The sequence below is a fragment of the Anoplolepis gracilipes genome, chromosome 17 (assembly GCF_047496725.1).
Source record: "Anoplolepis gracilipes chromosome 17, ASM4749672v1, whole genome shotgun sequence".
NCBI classification, from domain to species: domain Eukaryota; kingdom Metazoa; phylum Arthropoda; class Insecta; order Hymenoptera; family Formicidae; genus Anoplolepis; species Anoplolepis gracilipes.
Window position 1 is genome coordinate 373,970 of NC_132986.1, and position 14,968 is coordinate 388,937.

The following is a 14,968-nucleotide window of genomic DNA, read 5'->3' on the forward strand; positions in this document are numbered from 1 at the left end:
CGCGCGCACGTAGCTTCAGAGCAACGCGGATTCTTGGGTGTGTGATTTGGCTGCCATATTGGTTTAGCCTAGCCCAATGAGTGACGTCAGCGGTGTGCAATCGCACGAACAACAAAGGCGGATAGACGGAGATAGCGAGCGGCGCACTCCCGGCTCCCGGTGCGCAAGCTTGATGGTAAAGTGGGGAGCGGGGCGGGGGGGGAGGAGAGGCGTGCGCGATCCGCGACAGTGCACAAGACAAGAAGCGGTGCAGCAGTCGTCGACGGTCGACGGACGTAAGGGACGTTGCGTGTGGGCTCGGCTCGGTTCGACTCGGTTCGTCTCGGCTCCGATCTCCGATTCTCTCCCGCATCCGTTATGACGATATAGTGGCGATCCTCCACCAGTCGTGCTAGGCGCCCTCCGCGTCTCGGGTTCATCTTCTCCGTCGTGTCTCTCTTCTCCGGCGCGAGAAAGAAGGAGAGACCGCGAACCGCGAATTATATCGCACTTTGGCGCACCCTTCGTGCTCGGGGGGGAAAAGAAAAAAAAAAAAAAAAAAAAAGAGGAAACGGAACGCGCGATGGAGGCGCGACGCTGTACGGTTTGACGATCCGGCTCCGGTTTGTTCTGTATCTCGCATCCTCGGGTCGACTCCGGACTCCGGACACTTCTAAGGTGTGTTCGCGCGCGCCATGTGCCGTGCCGTCACCATTCCGCGTGTGTCTCCTCCCTGATCGTAGTTTGTCAAGTGTATATCGGGTATATCCTTAGCTGTAAGTGCTTCTACGAGTGGAGTTGGTGCACCCGAGTGAAGTTTAAGAGCAGCCAAGTGAAATTCAACAGTTCTCTTTCCTCGCCCTTGTATTTTTGTTACGGCTCGCGAGCCGTAGAAAGAGATAGCGCGCGCGCGCGCGCGAGAGAGAGAGAGAGAGAGAGAGAGAGGAGAGAAAGAGAGAAGAGAAGAGAGGGAGGGAGAGAAAGAGAGAGAGATAGAGCGATATTCGCTCGTCGGTGTCTGGAGTATCCGTGAGCTCCGACGAGCAGCGGACAAGCGAGAGAGATAACGTGAGGGAGCGCGAGTGGCGTATATCAAGATGGCGCATAATTTGGCACCGAGCGTCAACTGCTCGCTCGACGACATTGACCTGAACGCTCTGAAGGTTCGTAAAAATATCATTCAATATCGCGACACGACGTTTCGCGGGAGGCGAGGAGTCGCGTGCTTCGCGTTGTCCCGGCGACCCCCGGTCCACCTGAACCCATCTGACTCCCTTGCCCCTTCCCCCGCCCCCTTCCTCGTCTCCTCTGGACCCGCCTGGTGTCACGCGCGTCTTATTATATGCGTGGTGATTAACCTCGCGACAGAGAAGCGACCGACGATGACGATGAGCGGAAAATGAGAGGCTTCCAGTCTCTTCCAGATTCTTTTTCTCCTTCGCGTCATTAATGTAATCAGATGCACTCGTAGATGTAATCGTTGACAGTTGGTGTTGATGCACTGCAATTGCATCAGTTTCGATAGTCTCTGCAAATTGATATCGGTCAGTTTTTTTTTCTTTTTTTTTGTATGAAATTCTCGTATAAGAAATTTCGCCTTCTAATTTATCCCGATGCCATGATATATCCGTTTATATGAAATAGCAAGATTTACCTTTAGCAAAACATTCGTTGACGATTCGACAGAGATATCATCTCGCGAAACGACATGTTATGGCGTAGATTAATTCTGTGTTTCTTCGTTTTAGATAAATATAAAGCAGAGAATCGATCCATTTCGTCGTTTCGAGCTCGATATTGATTATTACAAGCGTACAATTTTATTAAAAGCGTAAAACAAACAGTGTGTTTAGTTTGATAAAAAATTGCAGCTCGAGCCGAAGATAAAAAAAACGAATGGTTGATCTTATTGATTGAAAACGTATTAATTGTGATTTATATATAAACATCGAATATATTTATATACTTTTGTCGAGTTACTCCGCTTTGTATTTCTCTCTACATCTATTATGATCTAATGTTACAGCCAAAGTCTGCTTTTAAAATGGCTGACAATCGTACTTTGCATTCGGATCTCGAATTTGTTGCCGAAATAAATGTATATTGTATTAAATTCTGTACATATGATGAAAATATTTCTAACACAAAGTGTCTATTCTTATTTGATTCAAAAATAGGTTAAATTATCATGATATATTGATTCGTTACAAGATAAGCAGCATGATTGCATCGATAAAATGTATTCGAAACTTATAGAAATGTTATCTTTTTATTATCGATCACGCATTAGATTGGAATCCTCTAGACATAATATCAGTCATAAGATTATTATTCAAACGAAAATTTCAAATACGTTACAAGATTTTTCACTCTTTAATAAAAAAATATCTTTCTTTTTTCAATTCTATACTTAATTTTTATTTATTTTATTCTTCTAAAAAGAAAGAGAGATTTATATTAAAGTCATAATTTTTAAACGCCACGTGTAATAAAAATAATAGGACGGTTCATTAAACTCGATATTGTATTTCATGATAAAAACAATTAGTTTCAAATATTAATTAATTATTTATGTTTTAGGAGCCTGCTGGAATCTTCGAATTAATAGAAGTGGTCGGCAATGGAACGTATGGCCAAGTTTATAAAGTGAGTACCCTCAAAATTATTCGTCTCGTCACGCTACTCAAATGCGTAATATATTAGATAGATTATGTAACATTTAGTCGGCAATATATAATTGAATATTATATATTATCTATCTCATATTATCATAACTGTGCCAACGTTTGATTATTCGCCGATTTTGCCATCTATGTCTCTATCTGGTTCGCTAATTATTGATTTCGGTGGCGTGATGACCTTTTCTGTGATATTTTAAATTAAGGAGTAGGCATTGAAATGATGAGAGAGAAAGAAGAAAATAAAATGTACGAAAAAGAGACAATGGATCTAACAATTTTCGTGCGTATATTTTAAATATTATTTCTCGGATAACAGTCTTTAATTCTTTCACTTTGATCTTTTCTTTGATAAATAAATATATTTTATTTAAACTCGTAATGATTCGATAAATGACAAACATTCGTTGCCGATATCGGACGGTGCTACAACTTTTTAGGAAAAATTATTTTCTTTTTAAACGTTCTTGAGAGTTTATCAGAGAAAATGAAATACAAATATCAAATAAACAAGATTATTAGGGATTCCGACACCTTTTTTTAGGACACAGTATTGATACGGAAAAATGTTTAGATAACTGACAATGAGAATGACTAAAAAAATTTCAGTATTTTTGTTCAAAATATATATTTTATAATATATTCTAGATCGTTTTCTTATACACAGAAAAAAGTAAGTGTCAAATCAAAACTTGTATATATTCATATAAACGCATTTATTGTTTCATATATAACGTAACAATTTATAATCTTCGAAGAATTAAAAAATCTTAAATTTCAACAATATTACAATATTACAATAGTCTTATTTCAATGCTATACATTGAAAAAAAAAAGTTAAATTAACAACGCATTATCGTAGTTGAAATTTATTTTATTAATTCAATAACTTTATTAATCAAATTAACACGTATTGATTTGATTAACGTTGTTGAATAATTAAAATAAATTTCAACTACGATGATGTTGATTCAATATTATTTTTTTAATGTAATTGTCATCTCAAGAATATATAATAGTTATTTTGAAAATTATAATCTTCGAATTTAAACATGTCATTTTCTACCCAACATTTTTTCCTCTCTATTATTCAAGAAAATCTATATTTTTCTTGGTTAAACTATAATAAATGTCTTGATTCAACTTCAAGTTTTCTATTTTGAAACAAAAGATATTGTCAAAATAGGAATATTTTTTTATTCCGTGTATATTAAATCTAAGGATCGCATGTATAATTCTCATATATTTATCATACTTCGTGTTTGAGTAATCTATATTACTCTTATCTGTCAGGACCTACACTATATTTATGCTACACGTCTATGTTTTCCGTTTTAGGTACGTTATCGCGAGCCTCGTATCCGTCCTGTAGAAATCTATACTTGCGTACCACATTACGCGCGTGGGAAACTTTCATGTTTAAGGTGATACATAACGTGGCATTGCGTTGCGATAGATATATTATATATCGTGTTGGTTTAGTACGTCCGCATAAACGTAACGACTCTTTAAAAAGATACGATAAACGTTTTTTTGTTGCTGCGTGAAAAAAAGAAGATAGCGACGTCGCCTTCGTATCTCGAGAAAGAGACTGACCCGGCGATTGAATTAGTAAGCTCAGAAAAGCAAGTGCCTGCTGTGAATCACATGACAGAAATGCCTGCAAGAAATAAAAATTGCCTTTCTCCGTTTCTTATATACAAGCTGTCTTTCACGACAAGTTCTTGTCATTCCAGTTTTATATCTTGCAGAAATATTTTGATGGCTGATATTATTGTCTCATTTCCTTGTGATAAACATGCCACTTCTAAATCTCTTATTTCATTCGAGCATACGTACCGTACAAAATAATTTAAACAATTTAGAAAGTTATAATAAAAACAGCATATTTATAAAAATTATAAATATACCACTGAAAATATATTTCCTTTTTCTGCTGGAATATATAAAGAGGAGAGATCGAGATTTTGTGTGGGAAAGAGAAGGGAGGGAGGGAGGGTGGGAGGGGGGACTTCTTCCTCACCTGTAACAGAGAACGAAGGAGAGCGGTGATTCACTTTGAAAAAATTCTCCTTGACGAGGTCGTCCTTGGGTGAATATCCCAATCTGAAAAATAATCGTAGAAGAGAGAAAGAGAGATAGGTCGAGAATCCCAGCGACCGGAAGGACGCAAGAATCATATATAATTTGCATTATTAACGTGTCTAGGAAAGAATGAGCTTTTATTTTGAATAGAGTTGACAGTCATTGTAACGAGAAAGAAAAAATTATAGGTACATGAATTGATTGCTACACAAATCACATACAAACACAATAATCATCCTTTGTGGTACGGAATTATTTATAAATATTTATAAATGCATATATTCACATAATTAATAACGCAATCTTTGGGGAAATAAAATATTATTAAAGTTATTAGTAAAATGAATTTTCTCACATGCAATGCGTTACAAAATAAAAGTTGTTCTGGCACAATTAATTAATTAATTCACCCTGATGATGCGACTATATATTTATCGTGTGTCATTCGGCTCACTATGATGAATCAGTAGAGGAAATTCATACCTTCGTCTAGACGACTTCTCCTTCCGAAAAAAAAAAAAAAAAAAAAAAAAAAAAAAAAACCCTGGAGAAAGATTCGCATAGGAATTTTATAAACGCACACGCACCTTCGGCCGCGAGATGCGTTCCCTATTCGCATGTCTCCTCCACCTTGTAGCACTTGTGCTCTTTAAACGCTTTACTTTCGGGCTATGCGGAGATAGAGAGAACGAGAGGGAAGCGGAGGACGAGGACGATGACCCGTTGCCGATGACGGCACAAAATGAGCCGAACACGCACGCGTGTGCGTGAAAACTTGAGCGCGACGACAAATGCGCGCGCGTGCGCGCACTATCTTACGCGAATCATGCTATCCCAAGATTTATGAGTCGATGAATAGATAAGATTCGATGAATTTAAGAACAAGTTTTGATTCAACGTTTAATCTTACCTTTTCTTTCCGTTATCAAAGTTTCAGATAAAATCTAGTTGAATCATACGCTTTGACTGACTTTTTTTTTGTCGGCTGAACAAATCGATTTAGTACAGTACTGTTTTTGCTGATATTGAGAGCGAGAGAGAGAGAGAGAGAGAGAGAGAGAGAGAGAGAGAGAGATTTTTTAATGCACTTTCACTTCTCGTTAATTCTTTTATTAAATATAATAAAAGAGAGATAACTTGTTTAATTATTAACAAGAAGTTGAAAAAATTCTTTGATGTAAAATATAAAAATTTATTTACGTAAAGAGAGGATATAAAAGTAAAATACTATAAATGTTGGAATGCAAGGAAATTTATCCCAAATGCAAGAATATTTATTATAATTGTTGGCACACTTATAAAATTTATATGCGTGATTAATTGTATAAATTTATTTCATATGTTCTGAAAAATCTTAGAATCTCTTACAATTAGAATTACGTTATTTTACGCACATATACATATGTCATGAAATTTAAAAAATTTTAATCCTTACTTGAAAAATATTTGCATAATTTACGGTAAATTTAATTATGTACAATCGAATATCGATTATACATAATTAAATCACACATATAAATTTTATAATTGTGCCAACAATTAACTAGTTTATACAAAAATAATATTGAACATATTTCTAAAGGATAATTTTAATTTAATCACAGAACAAGTACACAGATCAAAATACAGCATGTATGTATATATTAATATCAAATTATTGAAGCAGTATCTAACAGAGAATGAAGACACTCATGTTGAAGTTTTTCAAATATGACAAAGAGTAATTTTTGACAAAAAGACAAAATTATATTTCAAATGTCATGCAAAAATAAAATATGTAGCTAGTTCTGAGAATAGTCACATTTGTGAAGTATTTGTAGCATTTACATTTTACTCTCTTTCTGTGTTGTCAAAAATTACTCTTTGTCATATTTGAAAAACTTCAACATGAGTGTCTTCATTCTCTGTTAGATACTGCTTCAATAATTTGATATTAATATATACATATATGCTGTATTTTGATCTGTGTACTTGTTCTGTGATTAAATTAAAATTATCCTTTAGAAATATGTTCAATATTATTTTTGTATAAACTAGTTAATTGTTGGCACAATTTTATATATATATATATATATATATATATATATATATATATATATATATATATTTATACAGATATATTTTATATTATAAATATTAAATACATAAATGCATATACATTATATAAATATTTTATTTATTTTATAAATATAAAATCACACGTAGAAAAAAAGGATGATACATATTGTTAATGAATTAAGTAATTTAATAATTAGTTTAATTAAATAATCGTCTTTTTCGCCATACATATGTATGATTTGATCGAACATTTTTTTATAATTCAAACGTCACTTCCGCAAGATATTCGTGCCACTTCAATTCAGACAATTTTTTTCGTAAGTTGCAGTTCTTATTCGTCCTGACAAAAAGATAATTGAAAAATGATCTCATTTCCTTTCACCGAAACACATAAAGGAATATATAGGATTGAGATAGAATGACATTTTTTTAAATGTTACATTTATTTACAATGTATCGATAAACGGAACGTTGTGCGACAGAATGTATTCAAGATCATAGATTATATTTTTATATATCTCGCTATTATTTATCTTTCTTATACAGTACTATCCAACCATCTGTCATTTATATTTTAAAAAAAAACAAGCTCTTCTGTCTAAATAATGACAGCACTATTAATTTTAATATTGCAACTTGTCACGTATTATTATTCAAAAAATGGAATCAATCAAAATAAAGAAAAACTTTTTTAAAAATAATAATAATTAAGTTGAAAGAAAACTTTTTCCGCTGCAACGCGTATCTCCTCGGCTTCTTGCCTAGAATCGAAAACTCTTTCATACGAGTCAAGTGACATTTGCACGTAGGTGGAGATTCAGAGGCAGCGTAAGAGTGAAGTTTTTCGTCGAGGAGCGTGCGAGACTATGGCCGATTCTCTCCGAAAGGATAGCCTTTGCATTTGTATGCGTGTAGCTTTGTAGTTGAAAAAAGCCGAACACACATAAAGAGTGCGGTGACGCTTTTTTTCGCCATGCACGCCACCCTACTCGCTCCATCTCTCTCTTTCTCTCTGCTCTGGAGAACAGAAAGAGAGAAAATGAGATGCTTATAACGATGCGGGGGATGCGTTTTGTTTCGCGCCAATTGCAGCGTGTGCGTCATTCTTTTTTTTTTTTTTTTCTTTAATAATCCACTTAATAATTCTAACCATCGTAGGTTTTATCGATAGGTTAAACGACGAGAGAATAACTTAATTTGCACGAATAAGTAATAGGGAATTATAAAAAGAGCATTTAGCTGGCGGTTAATTTTTCCAAGAGAAACTAGATGCCTCGGGATACTTATGCGTTTGACAGATAATGACAAGGCGCTTTTCTGCTTCGCAGGGTCGGCACACCAAGACCGGTCAGCTGGCGGCTATCAAGGTCATGGACGTCACGGAGGCAAGTATTCGGTTGCACGGCTTAATTACTTTCTCACTTGGCGGGGTTCACAAATGTTACGGCACTTGGCTTTACTTTGCCATTGAAGAGAGTTAGAATCGCGGTCGCGAGATCGGTTTCTCGGAAATAGAAGAGTTTCACGTAAGAGTAAAATATGACGCAGTCATTCCGTAGTGGATATATATATATATATATATATATGATTTTGTTACGCGAGATTTACAGCTGTCGGGAATGATTCCATTCAATTCTGTAAAATAGGCGTAATGCCGGCGCGTTTTCTCAACCGCAGATAGATAAGTTTTTATCAGCGTGCAGAGAACGCATAAAAGGCCACACGATATACGAAACGATTCTAGAGAATCATTACTGCGTATCATTACTAACGATAGAAAACAAAGACCATTTCTATGAACCTGCGAGTGATTGAGATTTGATTTATCAAACATTTTCAAGGATTTAAACTTAGTTATATATACCCAGACAGCATACAATATTATAATAAATATGTATAAATATTTATGAAAATATATTTTTCTGAAATATTATATAAACATTTTATATATATATATATTTTTTAAACATATAGATGAAATATTTTATATAATCTTTATCGTAAGTAAAAAATAAATATGTATAGTAATTATTTGATAAATATTTGCTAGGATATTTATGATCTATTCAATTTAAAATTTTAAAAATATTTATATTATAAAATGTTTAAATAATTATTATAAATACTTTATAAATATATTATGCAATCTGAGTAATCAGGTAGAGAGATGTGTCTTACAATTAATAATATTTTTCAATAATATTGCAAAAGTTTGGTTCGATTTTACGAGAAAGATCAAATAATTTGTTTACAAGTGAAATGATTAATATTTTGAAACTGTCGATATAAATATTTTTGAATTTTAAACAAAACATTGAATAAAATCAGCAATTAAATATTGAATCGAATGTTTACAATCGTTTAACACTCGAATAAATTATTTAATACACAATAGAATGATTTTTTTGTCTTATCATCGTTACATTTAAGTTATGAAGAAGTCATTTTACAATTGCGATAGGAATCACCTCATGGCGATATTTATGTAATGGAATATTCCTGGTAAACAGGAAGGAGATGAGTGTTCTCTCTTTTTCTTATTATATACTTCTATTTATATCTACGGCAAAAAGATTTTATAATATTACTACTACCGTATTGCGTTGATAACCGTTCTTTTTTTTTTTTTTACATAAATTGACGGATGTTGAATCGGAATTCAGTGATATGATTATCTTTCACTTCTCTTTTATATGTCTCTTTTTGCAAGTGCCCTCTTTTCTTTTCTCTCACGTAACGCGCGAGTAAAACCTCGACTCTACTTACCTACTTAACGAGAACGTCAGATTGCTTTTCTAGATAACTGAAAGAAATTTTCACATTCTGATTTTATCTCGTAGTATGTCTAATCTATTTGTCTTTCAATGATTGTAGTCTCATAAATTTTATTCTTGTCTAATTCTCATAATTATAAATAGCTAGAATTTATAGTTTTTAAATAATTTGACAGACATAACAAGTAGAACGAATTAGAGATGCAAATTTTTTTAATAATCATCTAATATCTTGTATAATCTTTTAACAAGTTATTTATTGTTGTAGGATGAAGAGGAGGAAATAAAATTAGAAATAAATGTACTCAAACGGGTAAGTGTGTATAATATCGTAAGACGCTGTGGATGATTGCTAGAATAAATTAATACAAACGAATTTTTTTTTTTTTACATTACAGTATTCGAATCATAGAAATATAGCTACGTATTACGGTGCCTTCGTAAAGAAGTCATCACCCGGCAAAGACGATCAATTATGGCTGGTTATGGAATATTGCGGAGCTGGCTCCGTGACGGATCTTGTCAAGTCAACAAAGGGTCAGAGCTTGAAGGAAGAGTGGATAGCCTATATCTCGCGAGAAATACTGAGAGGACTTAGTTATCTTCATAGCAATAAAGTCATCCACAGGGACATTAAGGGGCAAAATGTTTTGTTAACTGACAACGCGGAAGTCAAACTTGGTAAAGCCAATTTGAATATAAATTATTAAGTTGGTGCAAAAGAGATTCACATTGTATTTATATAAATTTGAAAACGAAATATTACATAGTTTAATATATTTATTATAAAATATATTTTTATTTTTATATTTTAATATACATAAAATTATTTTATTTTATAATTTATATAATAATATTTTATTATATAATTATTTTATATATAAATTATAAAATATGTTTTGCCATTTTTTAATTTAAAAAAGACAAAACTATACCTTTTACAAGATCAAATTGATTATTTTATTTTTAAGAGAAAATTAAAAAAAAAAGAAACTTTTGCATAAACTTAATATTATCATATTATATGACACATTTTATTTTATGTACTAATTATGCTTTCATATTTTTAGTTGATTTCGGCGTTAGCGCACAATTGGACAGAACGATAGGTAGAAGAAATACATTTATTGGTACGCCTTACTGGATGGCACCAGAAGTTATTGCTTGTGACGAAAATCCAGATGCCACTTACGACAATAGAAGCGATCTTTGGTCACTTGGAATTACTGCTTTAGAAATGGCTGAATCACAACCTCCGCTTTGCGACCTGCATCCTATGAGAGTGAGTCTTTTCCAATAATTTTGACGACTAATTGTAAGACTATTTTTACATCACATACAAAAGATATTCTCGTATTTAAAATTATATGTCGCTATATGATATTGTATATATTGTTAAACAGGCCTTATTTCTGATTCCTCGTAATCCACCACCGCGACTCAAGTCGAAGAAATGGGCCAAAAAGTTTCATGGATTCATCGAAACGGTGCTAGTTAAAGATTACCATCAAAGACCTTATACGGAACAGCTCCTCAAACATCCATTTATACGGGACCAACCTACAGAAAGACAAGTCAGAATACAGCTTAAAGATCATATTGATCGCTGTAAAAAGCGTAAACAGGAGAAAGGTGCGAAGATTAATAACAAAAGATATATTTTTGAAACTTGTTTAGAGTGCAGCGCGCGTCATGTATCCATTGCTCGTTACAGAAAGAGACGACTATCGATATAGCGGTAGTGAAAACGAGGAAGACGAACCAGCATTAGCGGGCGAACCATCGTCCATAGTTCAAGCACCTGGAGGTGACACTTTGCGCCGTAATTTCCAACAAATTCAAGAAGGTAGAACTTTAACGCAGGATATACCTCCTCAAGCACCAGCCGCTAAAGAAAAACCAGGAAACAGATCTCAGAGAGAGGTACCGGAACCTGGACCGCCCGCGAGACCTGCTATACCGCACAGACTTATAGGTACATTTAATGTGTTATAAAAGAATTTACGCATAGCACATAAGTCGATAGTGTGTTATTCAGGAAAAATTTTAATTATATAATTATAATTAATTTTAATTTTAATTATAATTATACAATTAAAAACAATTTATCTCGATTAAACAATTTGTACGATATTTTTGCTTACTTTTTATTATACTAGGCAATTGTCAATTATTTGTCTAATCTGCCTATAATTAAAAAAAAAATAAAATTATTAAATTAAATAATAAATATAAAATTAAACAATTTATTAATCTTTAATTGCTCCTAATAACATACTATTGGCTTTCTCTATTTTGCGTCGATTTTGCGTTATTAATATGAACATAATTATGAATAGTGGTACCAGATCCCCAACCTCCGTCCCGTCCGTTACCTCCGACACCTAGAGATGATCCTCGGCAACCGCACAAAGTATCTACACCGCCTTCTAATCATCAAACACCTGTTGGAGGAGGAGGTAGCGGAGGATCCGGAGGACAGCCCGCACCTCAAAGGAACAGTGTTTTTAAACCTATGGTAAGTTTTTGTGAATAGATTAGTAGTCTTTATTCTCCGATCTTTCTTAATTATCCAAACCAATTTCCTTCTTTCCACTACACTTTGCAAATAAGGAATTATATTAATTATATATTATATTAATAGACAAAATATATAGATGATCAGATCTGTAGAAAGGCATATGCTGTCGTTACCTTTTCTTTGCAGTTTTGCCTTAAATTTATATTTATCTCTCTCTCTCTCTCTCTCTCTCTTTCGATACAAGTATATATATATATATATATATATATATATATATACATATACATATACATATATATTTTCTCTTTAAACGCATATAGCTCACACTTTATATGTCCCTTTTTCTATATACTTGTAATATATTATATATTTTTATCGTATCCAATGCACGCGTTCTACTTCGCCTATTGCGTATGTCATTGGCATACAACACGCTGATGCGTTTTACTACACGTACACAATACACAGAAACGCTCCTGGCACTTGAATTTGGAATGTATTTGGTTTTTATTTCTTTTCTATGTTCACACCTACCGTAGCTGCCACCGAAGAAACCAGAGGTAAGATAACACGCACACTTTATCTCTCTCTTTCTCTCGTATATGTATATTAACAATTCGCTTTATTGCAGAGGCTTGCAGATTTAATAACAATCAGTGCTAGAATTAACTTATTTTTCTTTGATTTAATTGTTTTATTAATAAATTTATGAAAATAATAATAATAATTTTTCGTTTTACTAAGATATAAAGTTTATCTCTAAAGAGATAAAATGAAGAAAAGTTATGCTAATTAAGGAAAGAGGAATGCTAATCAAATATCCAGTTTCTACAGAATTTAAAAATTTATTGTTAAGAAAACGTTTATTTTAATTCTATTTATCATTAACATCTTTTCTTTAAGAAATGAATATTTATATAAATATTACATATTTGATATAAATACAGTTTTTAATTAAAATTATATATAAATAATGAATATATAATTCTGTATAAGATAATATATATCATAATTGAGAATAATATAATTTTAATTAATTCTAATTAATCTTCTTAATATGTTTATTTCTGCAATAAATAAAAAACAGATTCTACAGATTTATCAATATTTATATTACATATTCACATATAAAATACTCTCGGATGCACTGATTAATTATTAAATTCGTCTGTTTTATAATAACAAATGTCTATTCTTTTTAATGTTCCCTTGCTTGAGCACTTGCATTGTCCCATATTGGGCTTTTACTATAGATCGTTTAATCGGATTTTGTTTGTCAGATTGTACATATATCGTATATGTTGAGATTTACATACACAACACGTTTGTTGGTGTTTCGAGAAATAACAACGTTGACTCTGTTATTGCAACGTTAAAACATAAGCATAACATTATGTTTAATTGTCTATGATTAAAGTAAAACAGCACAAGAAAGCAATACATTATTATGTATAACAATTGATATATTGAATATCCACAAATAGAGAGAACATCTGAATAATTCTCCTAGATTTGAAGTTATGAAAAGATATAATATTTACAGACATAATATTTATACTTCATTTCAAGGAACAAATATGATACGGAAAATATTTTTTTCTTTAAGATATTATTTCTGGAATTTTCAAGAATGTGATATCGTTAAATATCATATTTTCATGTTTTACGTTTTATAATTATTTAAAATATATCTCATTTTTTGAATGGCAAATGCTAATTGATGCGTACTGAATAAAAGTTGAATATTGCTAATTAATCCATTAAATTAAACATTGAAATTATTAACTCATTACTTTAGCTTTGATCTATTTCTTTAAGAAATTCTAGTCTAATATAACATGTTTTATTAAACGTGTTGCGTTTGAATTGGTCATTACATTAACATTATATACAGGATGATTCTAAAATAAGAATACTTTAGGAGCGTATTATACTCATTAATTTACAAACAAAAAAAGTAATATAAATAATGATTCGTTTTTCTTGAGTTAAACATATGTTTTTCTTATGATAAAATTTTATAAGAAACAATTTAGCAATTTTTGACACACAAGATTTGTTGACAACAGCGCGATATAGTACTCAAATAAATTTATCATTCTGTTCGTAAACACGTTTGAGATAACGTTCTCTTTCTCTCTCTCTCTCTCTTTTTTTTTTTTTTTTTTTTTTTTTTTGTTTTAATATCGAGATGCCTTTTCATTTTAAAGGCGAATAAAACACGCTTTTATAAAGTATAGTCATCTATTTCGGAATTGTCCTGTTAAAATTTTATTTGATCGTCGGTAGTCTTTCGCGCTTATATTAAGTGTACAACTTTATGTTCCCTTCGACATTATTCTTCTCGCCTTTCTGCCTTGTTTGGCTGTCCGATGGTGGCTTCTAGCAAAAGATTCACAAAGGTCTCGGAACAGTGACTAACGGGGTTGTGCGTGTATGCGTGTGGGTGGTAGGACATGGAGATACTGGCTGCTCAACTCATCGAGCTTGGTGTGTCACAGGGCCCCGAGGCCCCGCCAAGGCCGAACAGGCAACATAAGGGCCCCGCAGCCTCGTCTACGTCGAATTCAGTGCAACCTGCGAGTGGTAACGATCAGAACAACAAACAGATGCCGCAATCTTCCAGTATTCTTGATCAAGTAAGCGATTGGAGCCACGATTGTGTTGTGACAACGATTGATATTTCGGCAGCAAAAACACTTACTATGTCTGCATCCACCCTTATCCACCCCTTGTTGTTATATACATTATCCCATTTCTTTTCTTTCTACTTTATATATATATATATTGCGCGAGAGACACATTAACATCGCATCTTGCGTCTAGTTTGAGGTAAAAAGTATACAAAGAGAGACGCAGAGAAATCAATGTTA

General features: G+C 32.9%; 1 protein-coding gene across 12 annotated transcripts in view; it reads left to right on the top strand.

The window, feature by feature from the left end:
- Positions 1–248: 248 nt before the first annotated feature.
- Positions 249–14,968, top strand: part of Msn (serine/threonine-protein kinase msn) — a 30,912-nt gene continuing 16,192 nt past the window's right edge. For 5 of the 12 annotated variants that reach the window (XM_072909473.1, XM_072909475.1, XM_072909478.1 and 2 more), the window contains exons 1-11: positions 249–1,142; positions 2,560–2,625; positions 8,129–8,185; positions 9,843–9,887; positions 9,973–10,255; positions 10,645–10,856; positions 10,978–11,206; positions 11,289–11,549; positions 11,914–12,092; positions 12,635–12,655; positions 14,549–14,734. In XM_072909473.1, the coding sequence (XP_072765574.1) occupies positions 1,077–1,142; positions 2,560–2,625; positions 8,129–8,185; positions 9,843–9,887; positions 9,973–10,255; positions 10,645–10,856; positions 10,978–11,206; positions 11,289–11,549; positions 11,914–12,092; positions 12,635–12,655; positions 14,549–14,734 (1,605 nt within the window). In that variant the 5' untranslated portion in view covers positions 249–1,076. The remainder of the gene's footprint in view (positions 1,143–2,559; positions 2,626–8,128; positions 8,186–9,842; positions 9,888–9,972; positions 10,256–10,644; positions 10,857–10,977; positions 11,207–11,288; positions 11,550–11,913; positions 12,093–12,634; positions 12,656–14,548; positions 14,735–14,968) is intronic. The other 7 variants (XM_072909477.1, XM_072909484.1, XM_072909480.1 and 4 more) reach the window with 7 other exon arrangements.